The 21,385-nt window shown below is 44.0% G+C and overlaps 1 protein-coding gene across 1 annotated transcript in view; it reads right to left on the bottom strand.

Annotated features, from left to right (window-relative positions):
* The window catches only part of CACNA1G (calcium voltage-gated channel subunit alpha1 G), a 274,000-nt gene that overhangs the window by 36,722 nt on the left and 215,893 nt on the right, over positions 1-21,385 (bottom strand). Inside the window, 4 exon segments of the mRNA XM_030208360.1 lie at positions 10,996-11,337; positions 12,650-12,771; positions 12,870-12,948; positions 15,651-15,721. Coding sequence (XP_030064220.1) covers positions 10,996-11,337; positions 12,650-12,771; positions 12,870-12,948; positions 15,651-15,721 — 614 coding nt within the window.

Here is a 21,385-nt window from a genome sequence, read left to right as displayed (position 1 = left end):
TTGTTTTGAAATGTTGAACCTGTAGAGAAGGCCGTTTGAGAAATGGTGGATAAAAGTAGTGGGTTGCCCAAGTAACCTGAATGTCTGGAAACTGCCTTCTCCAAGTGGCCTGAAGCTTTTGCATTGTGCTTTTGCCACTTTTATGGGAGTTCATCCTGGGCATTGGGTACTATCAGAAAACGACACAGATTGTATTTTCAAATCTCCATATGGAATTTTGATGAAAAATCAAGTCACAAAAAAGCAGCAGGTGCAAAATTCCACAGGTGCTTGATAGCCATAGAAGTACATGCATGGTTTCTCTTTTTAAAATTAGGTGCAAAGTCTATGATGGAAAACTGTTTGAAAAATGTCCCCATATCATAAAGGCACACTGATAGTCTTTTGGGCTCAGTTTTGGCATTGATTGCCCTTTGGGCTCAGTTTCTCAAATGTGGCTCTTTCTCCGTGGGCACCTGGCAGCTGTTCTTACTGTATGAAGACAGCCCCTGTCAAAATAACCCCAGTGAAGTCTCTTAAGGAATTTTGTGCCCACACCAGTGTTCAGAACTGGAATTCCACTCTCTCTGTACCAAGGACAAAAAGGAGAACTGGATTAAAAAAAAAATCCCAGCAGGTAGTTTCAAAAATCAGAACCTCGTATGGGAAAAGAAACATTTACAGTAGTAATCTTTGCATTTTGCAATCTGGACCAAGGTTGGTGATTCATTTCCAATCACTTGCTCTCCAACCTTAGCAGTTGTTAAACTAGTGTCTCTTTCCACCTAGCCATCTCTTAATTAAAAAAACAAAAATCCAGTGTTGATTTCAAGATGACAGCCTGATTCTTAATTAGCTTTTATCTTTTGGCTCTGTTCAGAACTGTGTTTGGAAAATAACTCTTGTTGTATAAACCTCAAAAACTTGGGGGTGGGGGGTGGGGAGATGGGAGAGAGAGAGATTGAGAGAGAGAGAGAGAGAGAGAGAGAGAGAGAGAGAGAGAGAGAGAGAGAGAGGAGGTGATGATACAATATATATATATTTGTTTTTTCACAATTCAAATTTAGAAATGTTCTTGTACATTTTAATGAATATTTTAGCCATCTGCAGGGATTTTTATTTTTGTTTCTCTTTTCTGGATGTGTCACTAATTACATGCATGCTTGGAGCAGAACTGTATTTACATTCTTAAGGCTCTTCCTGCAAACTTACTGCAGGGAAGGTAACAATGTAACTGTGACATCACAGCTGTGTATTCTGGAATCTTAATGCAAAATCTAATGTTACAACTGCAAAACTAGGTTGCGCTGAAAAGCGATGAATTCAAGGGCTAAGGGCATTATAACTCCTTAAAAGTTATGTTTTCAGGTCTAACCTTATGGTTTCAGTGCCAAGACTGTAACGGTGTTTCAGAACCCCTGTCCATCAACACCAGTTGGCCCTGGGCATCCACAGCAGTGGGGCATTCTTTCTTTGGAAGAGATGGATGACAGCCGTCATTGATGCAACGGATGATGGTCTGTTCACCATCTAGCACAAGAGTGGGCAACCACGGCCCTGGAGGGCCACAGCCCAGTCAGGTATTCAAGATTTCCACAATGAACCTGCATGACATCAATTTGTATGTACTGCTTCCGTTGTACGCAGTGGCGTACCAAAGGGGGGGGCGGTGGGGGCGGTCCGCCCTGGGTGCATGCCACTTCCTGTTCCGGGGCAGAGGGAGCTGCAGCGAACAAATGAAGTTTAGCGAACTCGGAGGAGCAGGCGCGCGTCGCAGCACCCCCCCCCAGCAGCGTGCACCTGGGGGAGGGGGGGTGTCATCTAGGGGGGGGGGCGTGCTGCACCCAGGGGGGGGGGGCGCATCGGCACTCCGCCACGGGTGCCATCGAGTCCAGGAACGCCACTGGTTGTACGCAAATAGATCTTGTTCAAATTCATTGTGGAAGTCTTGAAAACCTGAATGAGTTGAGGTCTTCGAGGCCTGTGTGGTTGCTACCCCTGATCTAGCAGCATGCAGGGTATGCTTGGAGGTAGCATCTCTCCCATCCTTGGGATAGTAAAAATCCCAGCGCTACCTTAGAAGGGAGGGTAAAACGGTAGAGCGGTCCTAATTTTTACTGTAAGTTGACAAAGTTCTACTGAGGATTTGCCACATTGAAGATTGTTTTTGGAATATAAACTACAATAAAGGTTGGCTCTGAATGGTGCCAAGCTGAGCTACCTAGGCATCAAAATGGGGTGGGCCACAGGGGCCATGGCCCCACTAAACGTTTCAGCCCACCCCAGTCCTCTGCTCCACAGATACTAGCTGAAGACAGTCCTCCCAATCCCTGCCATATTCAGTATAACCTTAGCATTTAACAGGTGTCTGGAAATTATAAGACCTATAACTTCCAGCCGCCCGCTGATTCCCATATACATTCTGCTACTGAGTCCCATTCTTATAGAACCTGCAAGTGCCAGCTCCCAGCGATTACGGCTACCACTGCTACAGTCCCTCCTGCCAATGACTACAGCTCCTCTCCCTGAAGTCACCACTGCAGGTCCCACCATTTACAGGGGCTGACGCTGCTGCCAACTTAAAGTTGCTGCCACCTGCCCCAACTGCCGATAGCTTACAGCTGGCGGCTGCTGTGCTCAGCTCCCTGCCTACACTGATGTTCATTGTTGATGCCACTCTGAAGGTCGGTAGAGGGAGGAAGACTGCAGAAAGTAGGAGAAAAAGTTCCAAGAGGCCTTGGGGCTGAAGAAGAAAGTATATAGCACAGGATGGAGGCTGGAGCTGGAAGCGAGTGTGGCAGAGGCCTAGGGGCTGGTGGAGAAGGCAGGAAGAAAGAGCTTTGGGGGGGGGGGGGGGGGGAGAGGGGTGGAGGTCATGTTGCATAAAGGGATGGGCAGTGCTACCATGTTACTCAGTTCTAGGAAGGAGATTTAAGGCCCATTCCAGATTTCTTATAATTCTAGTAGTAGAGGTGGTGTGGAAGTCCCGAATCGGGACTCCTGATTTTTCCCGAAAACAAATCGATTAACGTAAAAATGAATCGGCGAGTCGATTTGAATTGTGAATTGGACAGCACTAGAGCATGGCGCCTAACTTCAATCATGCTTATCTGAAAAGGGGGGGGGGGGGGCATGGTCAGGAGCACGTCAGGGGCATTCCAAAAAGTTGTGCGTTGATTTACAGAATTCACCCAAAGCGCGCCTAAGTCGGGCACCAGCATTTACACTTGCTTCTAGCAGGAGTACGTACGGCCTCAACACTTAGACACAGGATCCGCGCCGAACACTATTCTATTAAGGGCATGCTCCATTTATAGAACAGCACTACCATTCAAGTATTTTGGTGCCAAATTTTCAGCACCATTTATTGAATTCCAAGTGTGAAAATGTGCACCGAAGATGATAGAATTAAGGGGTAAGTGTAGAGTACACAATTGGTGGTGAGAGCTTGAGGTGGAACCGAGGGCCCAGCTGGGCCCCACTAACCAATCAGGGAGCTGTTTGCTGGCAAGGGCATAGGAGCCGACTCTGTGGGTGCTTGAGCACCCCCAATATTGAGAAAATTCCTTTATGAAAAGTTGGCTCCTATGGGCAAGGGCATTTCTGTTGGAATGTATTGTATTTTTACATGCATTGCCTGTCACCTATTATTTCTCTGTGATTACTCTGTGACCTCTGATGTGAATTACTTAGAGAGGTCACACAGCTATGCAACTTCCTGTGGGGTTAGATGCAGCAGATGCAGCACATGGAGCACATGGAGCTCATGATCTCTCCTAACCTGAGAGGATCTATGGTGGTGTGAGCATCCATTACCATCTAAGCACATGGAAGGAGCTGATAATACAAATGTATAGTAATATGTATATATAAGCCTGTCTGATTATAATCTAACTACAAACTGTGAGTAAACAGATGTTTTGTTACTTCAACTTTAAAGTGACTCAGCAGTGAATTATTCAGGGGTGAATGAGAGAGAGATGAAGAAAGAAATTAACATTTCTAAAGCTGAAGCTGTGTGTACTAAAATCTGCTAATTATTTACTACAAATAATCCAACAAAAGGGTTACGGGCCCAGGGCCAGGAATTGAAAAAGAAGAGAAATATTACCAGGCAGAAAAAAAGGCCACATTTTTCTCTTAAGTTTTAAAGGAAAGATTCAGTCTGTCTCTCTCTCCCCCCACACAGCAGACAGAAGGCTAAGAAAATGGCTGAGGGAAGAAATTCACCCTTTTTCTATTCTCTCAAGGTGCCTAAATTAACTGAGTTTAATTATCAGCAGTGGGAACTAAGATTCATATGTCTCCTTCGAGCAAAAGGATTAGATATGTGCTTAGACCAAGACAGAACAGCTGAAAATATGGCTGAATGGGACAATGCAAACTATTATGTGAAGTGCATGCTTTTGGAAGCTCTCTCAGAGGAACAAGCCATATTAGTGGAGGGAAAAGATACACCAAAGGACATTTTATATAAACTGAGAACTATGTATGCAACTACATATGCAAAGCAGCAACCAATTTGGTTAGCAGAGTTGAATGAAACCAAATTAAGGGATAAAAGTAAATGTAATGATCACATTATGCATCTTATGTCTTCATTTCAAAAGTTAGAACTTTCTGGAATTCCCATGTGTGATGCATTGAAAAGAGCATTTCTTTTTACCTCACTATCAAAGAAGTTTGATGTTTTTAGGTCTGTAAATGAGGCCATTGAAGGGCAATCTTTTGAACAGGCAACATCAAAACTAAGGCAGGAATGCATAATAAATGATTCTGAGGAGATGTGTTCTCAAAGCAAGTCAGAGAGAAATGAAACAAATTTCTTGGCAAAGAACAGAGGAAGGCGGAGCTATGGGAAAACTCCACCCAAGGGCAAGCTGATTTGCTACTCATGTGGAAAGGATGGACATGTATCTAAATGGTGTAAGGAAACACAAAACACTCCCTCTAGCTCACCTAAGCCAATGGAACTAAAGAATTTTCAAACCAGGAAATGTATGAAGGACAAAGATAAACACAGGGGCTTTCTAATGGCAGAAAAATCTTTGACTATGGTAAATAATAATTCAAATGAAAGTACTTGGATTTTGGATTCAGGGAGCACATGCCATTTAACCAATTCTAAAGATTTCTTTCAGGAAATGTGTCCAGAGGAAGGTATTCTTAAAACTGCAAACGCAGGGACTGCTAAGATCCAAGCAAAAGGTATTGGATTCTTAAAATGCAAAGTGTCTAATGAAGTTAAAGAAATTCCTGTAAGTGATGTCTTGTATATTCCCCAAGCAGTTTGCAATATGCTTAGTGTATCTACATTAGATAAGAAGGGATTTGCGATTCATTTTGAAAACAGTAAGTGCACAATCTCTAAAAATGATGAAGTGTATGCTGAAGCTTTTATGCATAATGATGTTTATAAACTGAGCATTTCAGGTGAAGCCTCACATCTGGCGCAAGTAAGGAAGAATGATGGTAAAAGTAGTCTGGAAATCTGGCACCGCCGCCTGGGACATCGTGATTCTAAGGTGATCCAGGATCTTTACAGTAAGCAACTGGCCACCGGCATTCAGATAAGTGCAGATGCTGGTAAAATGGAGAAATGCATAGACTGTGTTACTCAAAAAAGTGTGAGACCCTCATTTCCTGCATACACAGGAAATAGGAGTAATAATGTACTGGACTTAATACACAGTGACTTATGTGGACCGTTTAATATCCCATCATTGGGAAATAACAGATTTGTGCTAATATTCTTGGATGATTTCTCTAGATATTGTGTGGCCTATTTGCTGAAAGAAAAAAGTCAAGTCACAGACATGCTGAAGAAATACGTAGCCATGGTGAGCAATAAATTTGAAAGAAAACCAAAGGTTCTTCAGACCGACAATGGTGGTGAGTTCATTTCACAAAGCATGCGCACATTTCTAGAACAAGAAGGCATTCAGCATATCACAACAGTAGCTTATACACCAGAGCAAAATTCTGTTGCAGAGAGAAAATTTAGGTCACTTGTGGAAATGACCAGATGTATGCTGTCAGATAGCAATCTCCCTAAAAGACTATGGGGGGAAGCCATTCTCACAGCAGTGTACCTACAAAACAGAATGCCAACTAAAGGCGCTGAGCGCACACCACATGAGACATGGCATGGTAGGAAGCCAAACCTGTCACACATAAGAACATTTGGAAGTACAGCATATGCTCATATACCAAAGCAAAGAAGGCATAAGCTGGATTCCACAACAGAAAGGGGCATTTTAGTTGGCTATGCTCCAGGACACAAAGGATATAGAATTTTGAATCTGAAAACTGGCATTGTTGGCATAAGACATGTTACATATTTTGATGAAAACAAAAGGGTTGATAAAGGCTGGATTATCCCAGATGAGCCTTATCATCCAGAATATGAAACTAGAACCATAATAGACATGCCAGTGTATATAAATGCCATACCAAGGCAGATGTCTGAAAGCAACTCATCTGTATCTAACGAGGAACAGACAGAGGAAACAGACACAGAAAGGATCATTGAAGAAGACAGTACAGTTGGAGAAGGGGAATCAATTGGAGAAGAACTCTCAGATATAGAGGATGCGGAAAGGTCGGACCAACCTGTTGTCAGACGCTCATCCAGGGAAAACAAAGGTGTTCCACCCCCAAGACTGTCTTACCTAACAAAGTCAGCAGAAGCTCAAGAGCCCTTAACATGGGATGAGATTGAGAAAATGTCAGCAGAAGAAGCTGCTGAATGGCATAAAGCTGCACAAGAAGAAATTGATGCATTGAATAAAAATAATACTTGGATTCTTACAAAATTACCTCCTGGCAAGAAAGCTATAGGATGCAAATGGGTATTCAAGTTAAAAAGGAATGCACAAGGAAAAGTGGAAAGGTATAAAGCCAGATTAGTCGCAAAGGGATATCTTCAAAAATATGGAGAAGATTTTGATGAAGTGTTTGCACCTGTAGTGAAACACACGACAATAAGAACACTTCTGAGCATTGCAGTCTCAAAAGGCATGCAAGTCAAACACATTGATGTGAAAACAGCGTTTCTTCACGGAGATATAACTGAAGACTTGTACATGGAACAGCCAACAGGTTTCATAAATACAAACAAAGACAGCTAGTGTGTAAATTAAACAAAGGTCTTTATGGATTAAAGCAAAGTGCAAAATGTTGGAATGAAAAATTGCATGAAATATTGACAAATTTAGGATTTAAGCAAGGTGAAGCAGATAAATGCTTGTACACTAGGTGCACAAATGGACAATATGCATACATTTTAGCTTTTGTTGATGATCTGCTCATTGCAAGCGAAAGTGAGCAAGAGTACAAGGACATTGTAAAATATTTAAACCACAATGTTGAGATAAAAGAACTTGGTAATGTGTCATACTATCTTGGTATAGAAATTGAGAAACAAAATGATGGTTCTTATCTTCTAAGCCAGAAGCAGAAAATAAATGAGCTTATTGAAAGTTTAGGTATGCAAGATGCCCAAGTTGTAAGCACTCCCATGATCACTGATTTTCTGAAGGATGAAACAGTAAGAGAACCTTTACCAGATAACATCCAATATAGATCAGCCATAGGTAAGCTTTTATATCTAGCTACCACATACAGGGCTGATATAGCAAATGCAGTAGGAATTTTGAGCAGAAGGGTCAGCTCACCTACCAAATCAGATTGGACTGCAGTTAAAAGGATGGTAAGGTATTTAAAGGGTACCATTGATTGTAAATTAAAGATTTCAGCCAATAGTAATCCAAAACTAATATGTTACTGTGATTCAGATTGGGCAGGGGATCATTCTGATTATAAATCCACAAGTGGATATGTGTTTATGTATGGAAATGTACAAATTTCATGGGCCAGTCATAAACAAAGTATTGTGAGTTTGTCTTCTACAGAAGCTGAATATGTGGCTGTATCGGAAGCGTGCAGAGAACTGATGTGGATTGAAAAACTTTTGCTGGATTTTGGAATAGCTGAAAAAAGACCAATCCAGATAATGGAAGATAATCAGAGCTGCATCCGACTGTCACAGAATGACAAGGTTCAGTCACGCACCAAGCACATCGCAACGAAATACCACAACGTGCGAGAGTTGGCGAAAGAAGGGGTCATCAGTCTACACTATTGTCACACCAGTGAGATGACAGCTGACATCATGACCAAACCGTTACACAGAGAACATTTTGTGAATCTGCGTATAAAGCTTGGACTTTGTATGAATAAATAATTGCATGACAGTTATGCATGAGAAGGGGTTTGTTGGAATGTATTGTATTTTTACATGCATTGCCTGTCACCTATTATTTCTCTGTGATTACTCTGTGACCTCTGATGTGAATTACTTAGAGAGGTCACACAGCTATGCAACTTCCTGTGGGGTTAGATGCAGCAGATGCAGCACATGGAGCACATGGAGCTCATGATCTCTCCTAACCTGAGAGGATCTATGGTGGTGTGAGCATCCATTACCATCTAAGCACATGGAAGGAGCTGATAATACAAATGTATAGTAATATGTATATATAAGCCTGTCTGATTATAATCTAACTACAAACTGTGAGTAAACAGATGTTTTGTTACTTCAACTTTAAAGTGACTCAGCAGTGAATTATTCAGGGGTGAATGAGAGAGAGATGAAGAAAGAAATTAACATTTCTAAAGCTGAAGCTGTGTGTACTAAAATCTGCTAATTATTTACTACAAATAATCCAACAATTTCTTGGCAAATGAATACAACCAAAGAACCTGCTGTAGTCTGATCTCAATCAGAAAGACTGGCAGAATTGAGCAAAGTGAAAAACTTATTGTGCTTAGAGGTTTAAACCAGGACCTGAAAAAATAAAACTGGTTTACAGACCTGAAGAATGTTTTTGATCAGCCAGAGGACGGTGGAAAGGGGAACAGGATTATTTCAGTGGTCACAGTGAACTCTACATAACCTACACAAAATGGTCCTTGGCAGCTTTCTCTGTGGCATAACCACCTCAGACTGAAGATTAAATCCTGTTTTTTGGGGCAGTTCATTCAAGGTTCAGTAAAGACGATACACACTGAACTCTGGAAGATTATAGTAGGCTTTCACCATTGCTATTATAGTCTCTCATAGTCAATGTTTTTTAGAAAGGCATTTAATATCCCTTTACATTGTATATTGCTTTTGGAGTACAAAATCTTGGACTGAAACCCTGTAAATTTTGTTCTGTCTTCCCTGCAGTTTCTAATCAGGTGGAGAAATGACTAATACTGGACAGGATATGAAAGTGTGAGATGGGAAGGCACAGGTTTCTAATGACACCTTTCATGCAAAATTATTCCAAAGCACTTCATACATGATGCAGAAGAAACAAGGAAAGAGACTGAGGCCCAGATGCACAAAACCTAACAAGCTCAAAACTTGCATTTTAAACTGGTTCCAGCCAGTTTAAAATGCAAGTAGTTCACCCCGGGCATGCACTAAGGGCATTTTCCCTGCCACGGTAGCAGGCAACGAAAACGGAATGCAAATGATTGAAAAGCTATTATAATGAGCTACACTACCGTTGCAGCCCATTATAATCAGATGCACTACCGTTTTTCCGATTCCCTTACCGTAGGAACCCTAACGAGATGTCTGACCTCTCGTTAGGGCTCCTGTGAGGGAATCGGAAAGGAAAAGGGCCCCCAAAAAAGGTAAAAAAGAAAAAAAAAAAAAAGCAGGGAGCGCATGTGAGGGGCGTCCTTTAAGGACGTACTCTCCCTGCGCTTCTGAGAGACGTCTTTTTTTTCGCATTTTTTTTTAGCTCTGCCGGCGCTGGTGTTTTTTCCCCCCTTCTATTTTGTCTTCGCCGCCCCTCCACAGCAAAACTTTTATGTTTTCCTGGTTGCCGGAGAATCGGGACGTCCCTTTAGATTAGGCTTCTCTTCCTGGTCTCTTCAGCCAATCAGAGCGCGTTTCGCTGACAACAGCCAGCTAAGCCCGCTTTGATTGGCTGAAGAGACCAGGAAGAGGAGCCTAATCTAAAGGGACGTCCCGATTCTCCGACTCAGGTACCGAAGGAATAGAGAATGCAAGTGAGCTACAACGAGTAGCTCATTTGCATTCCCTATCGTTGATGCATTCCCGTTCCCTACCGATTCGCTATGGAATCGGTAGGGAACGGGGATTACCGACGCCTTTAATGCATCTGGGCCTGAGGACAGGACACACGGTAGAGTCAAAACATATGTGCATGGCTGGAGTTGTAGATAAGTGGCATGATTAAACCAACCGAGCTGCAAGAGAAGGCAGTGCCAAAGTGCAAATGAAGATGCCAGGGCTAATGTCCAGGTTGGGTTGGTTTCACAGATGTCTTTACTTACTGCCTTGCAGCAACCTGAGCTGAAACCTTTTAGTGCCCACAGGCATACACAGTATCAGAAATACTACTGTTGGCCAACTGCATCCTGAATGGGACTCCTTCAACTGCTTTCTGAGGGGGGGGGGGGGGGGGGATTGGGGCTTACTTGAAATTTTACAATGAAATATTTTTTTGTGAAACGGAAATGAGCAAAAATACTAGCCCTGAATGCAGATGTTTACGCAATGATCTGTGGGAGTAACAACAAAAAGTTATCATGGAAGGAAAAAGTGCTTAAAATCGAAAGAGAATTTATAAGCGACCATTTTATTTAATTTTTCTAAATACTCTTTCCTTGATCAGCTTGTGACAGGAGAGGGGTTAAGCTCTTATTCTGAACACTGGAACTGTTGGTTTAATCATGGTCTCTAACTGGCAGGTAATAATTATTGAACTGGATAATGTTCCTCAATATGACGCCTTTGCTATACAGATCTTGAAAGATAGAGAGCACTGTGGAACTGAACTAAGGTGACAAGGCAATACAAAACTTAGCCAAGAATTACGGTCCGCTCCATTTCTACACATTTTACCATGAGTCTTCAGTGGGCATTTTAATGAGTCATGTGGTTACGTGCTTCATTAGCCAATGCATTAAGACATAAACCCATTTGTGTCTCACCGTGGGCTGAACCAAGTAGAGTTGAGAGTCAACCTTGGCTTGCATGGAATTGGTGGGACCTTCTGGACTTTCTGGCCTCTCTCTGGTCTCTGCTGCAGGCCAGATGAAGGGGTCAGCGACTGGAGGTTGGGCGTTCAGATTCTTCAGTTCTAGCTCCAGCTCCGCTTCCAGCTCTGCCTCCTCTTTGGCCTCCTTGTTGCTTTCCTCCAAGTGCTTCATGAGCACTGCAATCACCACGTTAACCAAAACAAACTGGGCCGTCAGCACAAAGGAGACGAAGTAGATGGGAGAGATGACCGTGTTGTAACAGGTAGAGTCCTCGTTACAGTCTCGCAGAGTATCCTGGTATTAGGGAGGGGAAAAAATTTGATCATGTGATAATGAAAAGGCAGATGTCTATGTTTCGTGTTAATAAATATAGCTGATGCAGAAGTTGAAGGTGATTGGGTTTTGATGCTAAGCTTGGTTCATTCATATTATTATAGAAAAGTTTCAGATTTATATGCAGAAGTGGTCAAAAAGGCACATGGGGCCCGATATTCAGACCACAGGAGCCAGCACGCATAAGTGCTGCGATCGGCGAGGATCCCGGATATTCAATACCAGGCCATTTCCTGTTACCAGCATTGAATATCTGTTTTTTGTTTTTGGCTGGCTCAATCTAAGGGGCCCTTTTACTAAGCTGCGTAAGCGCCTACGTGCGCCCAACAAGCACCAAGTCCGAGTTACCACCCGGCTACCGCATGGCCCAGGTGGTAATTTCATTTTTGACACGCGTCTAATACGAGCGTCAGAAAATATTTTTATTTTCTGGCACGCAGCATTTGGATTCGCATTGACCATTACTGCCCGGTTAACGTGTGAGACTTTACCACTAAGTCAATGGCTGGCGGTAAGGTCTCAGACCTAAAATGGACACACACCAATTTTCATTTTGCCGTACGTCCATTTTCAGCCCCCCCCCCCAAAAGACATTTTTTACATGTTCGCTGAAAAATGATCCTGCGCACGGCCAAAACAAGTGCCTACACTACCGCAGGCCATTTTTCAGTGCACCTTAGTAAAAGGATCCCTTAACCAGATAAGTGAACATTCAGTGTTGGCTGGTTATGTTTATAGCGACCAAAAGTATTTAGCCAGTCTGACAACCAGCATTGAATTTCCGGGGTATTTTTTGGCTGCTATAAACACAGCCAGTTAAGCTGATATTCATCGACTGACCGGCTAAGTTATAGCAACCAAAGATAGACCTTATATGGGTCTAGATAGACCTTATATGGGTCTATATGGCTGCCATACTTAGCCTGTCAGCCACTGAATATTGGTGCTAATCAACTATGTTGCATGACATAGCCGCTAAGTGGTAATATTCGGCCGAGATAGCCGGCTATTTCACGCTGAATATTAGAAGTTAACCTGCTTAAGGCTACTTAACTGGCCAGGAACTGTTCCTGGCTGGTTAAATAGTTTTAAATATCAAAATATGCAGATCTGTTGTAGAGTCCAGTTCTGTGTCTATAGGTTAGTGATTATACACTGTGTGAACATGATCATGGAAAAAGTTTAAACATCCTTAGAACAGGAGCTCAGAACACAGAGATGTGCCTCATAAACATTCTTTTATTATAGATGTTCGTACCTCAAAATGCCTTACCTTCATTATCCCATTCCAGTTATCTCCTGTTGAGACGCGGAAGAGAGTCAAAAACGCCATGCCAAAATTTCTGAACGTTGCATGCCGTCCTAGGCCTTCACAGGGGTGAGTTTCATTGCACTCTGCAGGGCCAGGCAGAAAAAGAAGTCAGTAGAAATTCATCCTTCACTTGCTTTTCTTTCATTGGTCAAAGTTTCTTCTCCCTCCACCGCAAACTTACCCAAGTCACCAAAAAGTTCCACCCCAAGTGCAGCAAAGATGAAAAACAGTAACATAAAAAGAAGACCCAGATTCCCCACCTGTGAACAAAGAGAGAAAGAGAATAGAACAAGAAAGAGGAAAAGAAACTAAATCTGATTCTTTTTTGGACCCGTTTCAAGACCAAAGAAAGAATAGCTGGTGGTTTATCATAAGGTTGGGTTCAAGGGAGCAAATCTGGAGAATCCTTAGAAACCGTGGGGTTGATTATTCAAAATATTTCCCCAGATAACTTCAAGAATTACTGAGACAAATCTTTGCCTTTCGAATTATGTTGGCCAGACAAAAATGTAAGGGGTTGATGTTCAATAATAGGGCCGGCCCAAGGCAAGATGCCACCTGAGGCCCCCCCCCCCCCTCGGGCCAAGATGCCACCCCACTGGGCAGCATTTACCTCGTCATGTTTCAAACCCGGCAGGGGCAGCGATTCCCATATGTTGCCCTGCTGCCGGCACTTGCCTCTTCCCTTTACCGCGGCTGCTTGAGCCTCTAACAAAACAGGAAGTTACATCAGAGAGGCGGCTGCAGTAAAGGGAAGAGGAAGGTGCCGGCGGCGGAAGGGCAGTGTATGGGAATTGCTGCTGGGTTTGGAATATCACAGTGACATTCCAAACCCAGCAGCAATTCCCATACACTGCCAACAGGTAAAACGCCATGAAGGGGGAGAGGCCACTCCCCGAGGTGCCGCTCCTGAAGAGCGCCACCTGAGGCCCCCGCCTCAGGTGGCCTAATGGTTGGACCGCCCCTGTTCAGTAGACAACACTCAGCGTTTGCCGACTGTCGCCAGCATAGTGCTCAAAAATTCAATGCTGGGCCATGTCCAGGCTTCGGCATTGAATTTCCAGGTTTGCGGAGCCAACTAAAGCATAGCTGGTTAAATGCAATATTCAGCACTTAACCGGCTATGGGGCACTGATTAAAGATAAGACTGATTTTTATGTGGTCCTATATATGCGGTTATCTTGGCTGGTTAATTACTGAATATTGGCACTTAACTAGGGTTACCATATTTTGTCCCCCAAAAAGGAGTACACATGCCCCCCCATCACACACCCCATCCCGCCACCTTTCACTCCCCACCCCCTTTCACACCCTCGCTCTGCCCCCTGTCACATTTCCCCCTCCCCCATCACCCCCCCGTCACCCCCCTCCCCTTACCTTACTACTGCCCCGGTGGTCTAGTGACCTCTTCGGGGCAGGAAAGAGCCCCCTCTTTCCTGCCAGGAGTGCTGCCCTGCATGCTTCCTTCCTGTTGCTGATCTCGGCACCGATTCAAAATAGCCGCCGAGTTGAAGTCTCGCGAGGTCACTTCAACTCTCGGCGGCCATTTTGAATCGTAGCCGAGATCAGCAACAGGAAGGAAGCATGCAGGGCAATGCTCCTGGCAGGAAAGAGGGAGCTCTCTCCTGCCCTGAAGGTGGAAGAGGTCACTAGACCACCAGGGCAGTAGTAACTAAGGGGAGGGGAGGCTAACAATCTGGACAAATGGGCAGGCTGGCAAAAACCCGCCCGGTTGCCCGGACATGTCCTCAAAAAGAGGACATGTCCAGGTAAATCCGGACATATGGTAACCCTACACTTAACTATCCAAGTGCTGACTCCCCTCCTGGAACGCCTCTAAAATAGTAGTTTTTTTTAAAGATAGGCGTTAACCAGTTAAGTGCCACTGAAAATGACTGGCTAGCCCCGAATAAGCAATTTAATCAGCCAAGAGCTGTTTCTGGCCGGTTAAATCACTTTGTATACTGACTCGTAAGTGCTCATAAATGGGAGGGTGCATACAGTAAGCATTGCTGGGTATGTTAACTTACCAGACAACTTTCTTGGACTCACTGAATATCAGCATTATTCTGTTAGGGGTCCTTTTAGAAAGGCACACTAGCATTTTTAGCGCATGCTAAAAATAAGCGTGTGCTAAACACTAGACACCAATATATTCCTATCCTATGCAGGGGTGTCCCGATCATTAGGCCACCTGAGGCGGGGTCCTCAGGCGGCACTCTTCAAGGGCAGCATCTCTCCACTTTTCAGGGAGTGGTTACCTTGTTTGCGGCTTTTACCTGTTTCATCACATTCCAAAGCCAGCAGCAGCGATTCCCATAGGTTGCCCTGCTGCTGGCACCCGCCTCTTCTCTATACTGTGGCCGCCTCTCTGATGTAACTTCCTGTTTTGTCAGAGGCTCAGGCAGCCACAGTAAAAGGAAAAGGCGGGTTCCAGTGGCAGGACAGCATATGGGAATCGCTGCCAGGTTTGGAACATGATGAAACAGGTAAACACTGTGAACGGGGGGGGGGGGGGGGGGGGGGGGAGCATTTCGGCTTGGGGGAGGCAGCATCTTAGCTCTGCCTCAGGCGGCATATTGTCTTGGGCTGGCACTGATGCTATGGGCGTCTCTAGTGTTTAGCGCTTGCTGATCATTAGAATGCTGAAAACGCTACCATGTAACAGGATATCTTCCCAGGGAATACCATCCTATATACTATTCTTGCTCAGCAGAGGAAGATCATTTGAAAATAAAGCTGTAACAATTCGGTACTGAGAAGTTGATTATGTATTGGGTCAGCTGTGCAATTCGGCGGCAGTGACGGGGCACAGTGTGTCCTGTTAGCGAGGCTCATGAAGTCCAGAAGTAGCATAGATGTGAGGGCTTAAAGGGGCAGGGGGACAAGGAAGGAAGGTTGAAGGCTTTAGCATCCCTACTCAGATGTAGTTATTAGCATCACTCCTGTAGGAAGTGCTTACCTGAGGCAGTGCTTGAAGAACCGTGTCCAGTAAAGCCCTCATTCCTACAGCCATCTTAAGTAATTTTAGAACTGAAAAAAAAAAGACATCAATATGACTAACATTAAACAGTCAAAGATTAAAAAAAATGTTATAAATAAAGTCTGGAAGAAACTCCTACATCATTCATCTGGATCACTAATAGAGCCTTCCTATAAATACAGGTGTTCCCTCTTTCTCCTGTTAGCAGGTTGAAAGGGTACTGCTAATTTATGATCTAGAAAAAGCACCACCAATTCACTCGGTCTCCTTTTCTCTTGATTTTGTTTCCTTCTGTTGAAGGTTCTGTTGGTGTCATTCTTCTAGTTCCCCCTTCCATTGGTTTTTCTCTCCATGTTATAAATGCATTAATGCAGCTTTGATGTTGACCATACGGTGATTAAAATAGGCTTCTGGGGACAAACTTTGTCAACTTGAGATCTTCAGGTTGACTTGGCCCCGCTCCCCCATCACTGGAAGCTTCTGTTGTGAGTCCTGGTTCATCAGCTGTCAGTGATGTCAGGGGCCCATAGTCACTATCCCCCAGATTCTCTGTAGGTTATGCCAATTTGGATCCTGATTGCAGATCTGCGTGCAAATTAGTTAGCTAATGAGACATCAGCCATCAATAATTACTGTTAATTGGCAACAATTTGGAGTCTTGCACACATCTACCTTAGGCCCTGTTCTCCAAAATGTGCACCTTAATTTCATAGTGCGCAACTCACAAAAGGGACTTGGCCATGGGAGGGACACGGGCAGATTGGGGGCATTCCCAGAAATTAGACGCAAAGTTATAGAATAAAAACAATTGAGCGTCCAACTGCCATAAATAAACTGTCAGATTTTGGCAGGCAGAAATGCTGGTGCTCAAAGTTATAATTCAAGTTTAGTGTCCCAAATACTCATCAGTAGAATACTCTTTATTGGAAAACTAGTAAAAAAGGCCCGTTTCTGACATAAATGAAACGGGCGCTAGCAAGGTTTTCCTCGGAGTGTGTATGTTTGAGAGAGTGTATGTGAGAGTGACTGTGTGTGAGAGAGAGAGAGTGAATGTGCGAGTGTGTATGTGTGAGAGAGAGAGAGAGTGAGTCTGGGTGCGAGTGTGTTTGTGAGAATGAGAGTGTGTGCAAGTGCGTATGTGAGACACAGTGTGAGAGAGAGAGAGTGTGTTTCACACAGATACAGTGTGTGCGAGAGAGACTGTGTGTGAACCACAGACTCTCTGTGAGAGTGAGTATATGAGACCAAGAGAGTGTGTGAGTGACTGTGTGACACATAGAGAGTAAATGTGATACAGTGTGAGACATAGAGTGTGTGAGAGACATAAGTACATAAGTAATGCCACACTGGGAAAAGACCAAGGGTCCATCGAGCCCAGCATCCTGTCCACGACAGCGGCCAATCCAGGCCAAGGGCACCTGGCAAGTTTCCCAAACGTACAAACATTCTATACATGTTATTCCTGGAATTGTGGATTTTTCCCCAGTCCATTTAGTAGCGGTTTATGGACTTGTCCTTTAGGAAACCGTCCAACCCCTTTTTAAACTCTGCTAAGCTAACCGCCTTCACCACTTTCTCCGGCAACGAATTCCAGAGTTTAATTTTACGTTGGGTGAAGAAACATTTTCTCCGATTTGTTTTAAATTTACTACACTGTAGTTTCATCGCATGCCCCCTAGTCCTAGTATTTTTGGAAAGCGTGAACAGACGCTTCACATCCACCTGTTCCACTCCACTCATTATTTTATATACCTCTATCATGTCTCCCCTCAGCCGTCTCTTCTCCAAGCTGAATAGCCATAGCCTCCTTAATCTTTCTTCATAGGGAAGTCGTCCCATCCCCGCTATCATTTTAGTCGCCCTTCGCTGCACCTTTTCCAATTCTACTATATCTTTCTTGAGATGCGGCGACCAGAATTGAACACAATACTCAAGGTGTGGTCTCAGTGTGTGAGAGTGACAGAGAGAAAGACATTGACTGTGTGAGAGAGAGAGAAAGTGTGTGCGTGAAAGAGATACCTCCCCCCTGTCTCTGGTGTCAGGCCCCCCCTCCCTCCCTCTCTCTGGTGTCTGAGCGTTACTGTGCAGGACGCTGTGCTTCAAGGAACTGACCAATCCTATTTAATAGAATGCACCTCCAACATTCTGAAGCCGAGAAACCTCGTGTGGTTGGTCACTTCTGCTTGTGACGAACCCGGAAGTACGTGATGTCAATTCAGGAGATGGATACAGAGAGCAGGAATGCCTCAGCCATGCAGTCAGCTTCAGAATGTTGGAGGTGCGTTTTATTATATAGGATAGCTTAACCACAGTTAATGTTTATCATATCCAAAGATGTGTTACCATATCAATTCACATTTGTATGAATCTTTCTAAAGGGGATCATCAGAGTATCCTGCAGCACACACCATATGGGAACTAGGTCCCTTGTGGTAATGGTGTGGCGCAAATCGTCATAGTTCCACTCGTGTATTTTGTTGTTATTGTTTTTTTTAGAATTTTTTTGAAAAAAATGTTTTTTTGAATCTGAATTATATCTTTAGCATTCATGCTCTAAAGCCAATAATGGAATTAAGATGAAAAAAAAAGTATGAACATATTATAGCACTTAACTGACAGCGATTTTTCACCACGGGAGAACCACAATTAAAGTACGGTCTCATAAATTAGGGTGCTCAAAGTTAGGCATGAAATCATCGATGAGCCAATATTCTGTACAGGAAGCACCCTTTATACAATACTGGTTTAGCATGGATCATCCCAGCTTACTGAGTTCTGCAGTATGAGAGCAGCGCAGGGCCTTATAAAGTGCATTCCCCCCTCCTCTCCCTCACTGGCCCTTTTACTAAGCTGCGGTAAAAGGGTGGCGGCGGTGGCCGTTTTTGCCATGCACTGAGGCCCTTTTTACCACAGTGGGTAAAAAGGTCAAAAAAGGACCATGCAGTAAGGTTGCACTTATAATGCAAACATAGAAGAAACACGTCTTCGCAAGAAACGTAAACAGAAACAAAACAGCAAAGATGACTAAAAAATAAATTAAAAAGGACAACGCTTCGAGTGAAAATCCAGTTAAAACATCAAATTTTAATGGTCGGTAAACAAGATAAAAATATAATTACAAAGATAAAAAGTGCAATGGGATGGTCGATGAACAAGACTCAATCGACCATCCCATTTTTATCTTGTTTACCGACCATTAAAATTTGATTTTTTTAAACTGCATTTTCACTCATCCTTTTTTTATTTATTTTTTAGTCATTTTCGCTGTTTTGTTTCTGTAAGATTGCACTTACCACATGGCCATGTGTGTGTGTGTGTGGGGGGGGGGGGGGAGCACTTACAGCCATCTACTGAGGTGGAGGTAAGGGCTCCCGTGCTAACTGGGCAGCGCATGGTACTGCTCGATTATTGCCGGGTAACTGCTGCGGTAAAAAATAGGGATCTATTTTCCCTAGTGCTGGAAATGGCGTGCGCTGGGGAGGAACTACCGCCAGCACCCACGTTAGGCTGGTGGTAGCTCCAGATTGCCGCAAGGTGGGCTTACCGCTGTTTAGTAAAAGGGCCTCCTAGGATGGTCCTGCTTACAGATCGTATCTGCTTTAAAAAAAACTCACCTCTGTATCCATTCAGTTACTGTTCATGACAACGCTTAAGAACTTTGGCTGACATGTGAACAGTTTCTCACTGGCCGATGGCATCGGCTACTATTTTTACGCTGAATTGGAGCATCATTAAAATGTGCAAAGGGGGGGGGGGGTCATGTGACGTTATGCATGGGAGAGGTCGCTAACTGCTCTGCTTCCGCCACCTCTTCACAAATCCCGACTGAAAACCCTTCCAAAATTGACAAATTAACCGGGTTTAATACCGGCGAATCAGTGGAACAGCTTCCAACCTGCATCTGAAGGGTCAGCAGAGAACCATGGCAGCAAAATCTGTGAGAAAAGAAAAAGAAAAGAATCGGCTGCTCGAAGACAAGATGGCGGCCCCAGCTAGTCCTGCGAACTCTTCGGTGGGATCCGCATGGGCAGCGGAGATTGTAAATCATTGTTTCTATAAGAGATCGTTCTGAGAAAATGATTCATACTGATGCAGGAATCCGGGATACTTTTGCCCTTTTATCAAACTCTATATAGAGCTGGGGAGTTGGATGGTCTTCTGGGTAATTTATACCTGGATGGACTGGAGATTCCAAGGCTGACTGAAGCAGAACGGGATGCTTTGAATGCTCCTATCAGCCCTGATGAAGTTAGTTGGGCGATAGGTAGCAGTCAACTAGGCAAGGCTCTGGGGCCAGATGGCCTTCGAGCCGAATTCTACAAGATCTTGGGAGAGGTTATTGTCCCATCTCTAACGCAGGTGTTCAATGCTTGAGTTGAGGCGGGTGTGCTACTGAGTCAGTTGAACCTAGCTCAGATTATAGTGCTTCCAAAGCCAAACCATGATTCAACTTTGCCAGAGTCATATAGACCAATTTCCCTTTTGAACACGGAAGTTAAACTTTTTTGCAAAAATCCTGGCTAATAGAATGGGTCGAATCTTGCCAAGGATCATCCATGATGCACAAGTGGGATTTGTTCAGGGTCGATCTAATCTTCGGCGTATACTGGCCTCTTTGTAATGTGTGGGCAGATCTCGGGAGCCTTCTTTAATTGTTAGTTTTGATGCCGAGAAGGCTTTCAATCTTGTCCAGTGGGATTTCTTGTTTGCAACCCTGAAGGCCTACAGTTTTGAGGGTTGGTTTGTGGAAGTGGTCAGGACCCTGTATACTTCTCCATGAGCTGGGGTTATGGTAAACGCTCAGGCATCAGATGAATTTGAGATTGACCATGGGACTCGTCAAGGATGCCCTTTTTCGCCATTACTGTTTGTCCTGTACCTTGATCCTTTGGCATGGGATATCTCTGTGAACCCTGCAATACATGGGGTTGGGATGGGGAGGGACAGTTTTAAATTGGCTACATTTGCTGATGATCTCCTGGTAATGCTTACGGACCCTCGGGACTCGTTGCAAGCTTTGTTAGAGGTTTTAAAGGAGTTTGGTGATTATGCGGGTTTTTGCTTAAATCTAGATAAATCTGAGGCTTTGGCCTCCCCACCGGAAGTCCGTCTCTCTTGGCAGGGGAGGTTTCCCCTCCGATGGGTGGAACACTCATTTAGGTATTTGGGGGTTCTCCTTACACGTAAGGTTGGAGATTTGTATCGTCTTAATATTAAACAAATGTTGGTCCAGACTGAACAGCAACTGGAGAAATGGCAGGCATTGCCAGTACCGTTGATTGGGCGTATATGTCTGGTTAGAATGGCGATAATTCCTAGATGGCTATACCTGATGCAGACTCTGCCTTTGCGGCTGTTAAGAAAGGACATTAGACGATTCTATCAATTGGTTACCTGCTTCTGCTGGGCGAAGAAAAAAGCAAAGGTGAGACGTCAATTTTTGTTGGGGGGCTGGGTCTATCTAATTTGAAACTTTATAATCTAGCTTGCCTTCTACAACACGTCCGTGACTGGTTGTTTTCCTCAAGTCATTACACGCCCCTGGCTCTGGAGATAGCCTTTTTTGACCCATTCAAGCTAATTTCTCTCTTGCAGGTAGACAGATCCCTAATTCCTAGTCATTTGAGATGTAGTGTTCTTTTGAGAGAGGCCTGGCAGTTTTTGGAAATTTGTTTGGGTGGTAACCCAAAGGTTACGGAGCTTCTGTCTATTAG

Source organism: Microcaecilia unicolor, chromosome 6 (assembly GCF_901765095.1).
Source record: "Microcaecilia unicolor chromosome 6, aMicUni1.1, whole genome shotgun sequence".
NCBI classification, from domain to species: Eukaryota; Metazoa; Chordata; class Amphibia; order Gymnophiona; family Siphonopidae; genus Microcaecilia; species Microcaecilia unicolor.
This window is presented reverse-complemented; position numbering and strand designations above follow the sequence as displayed.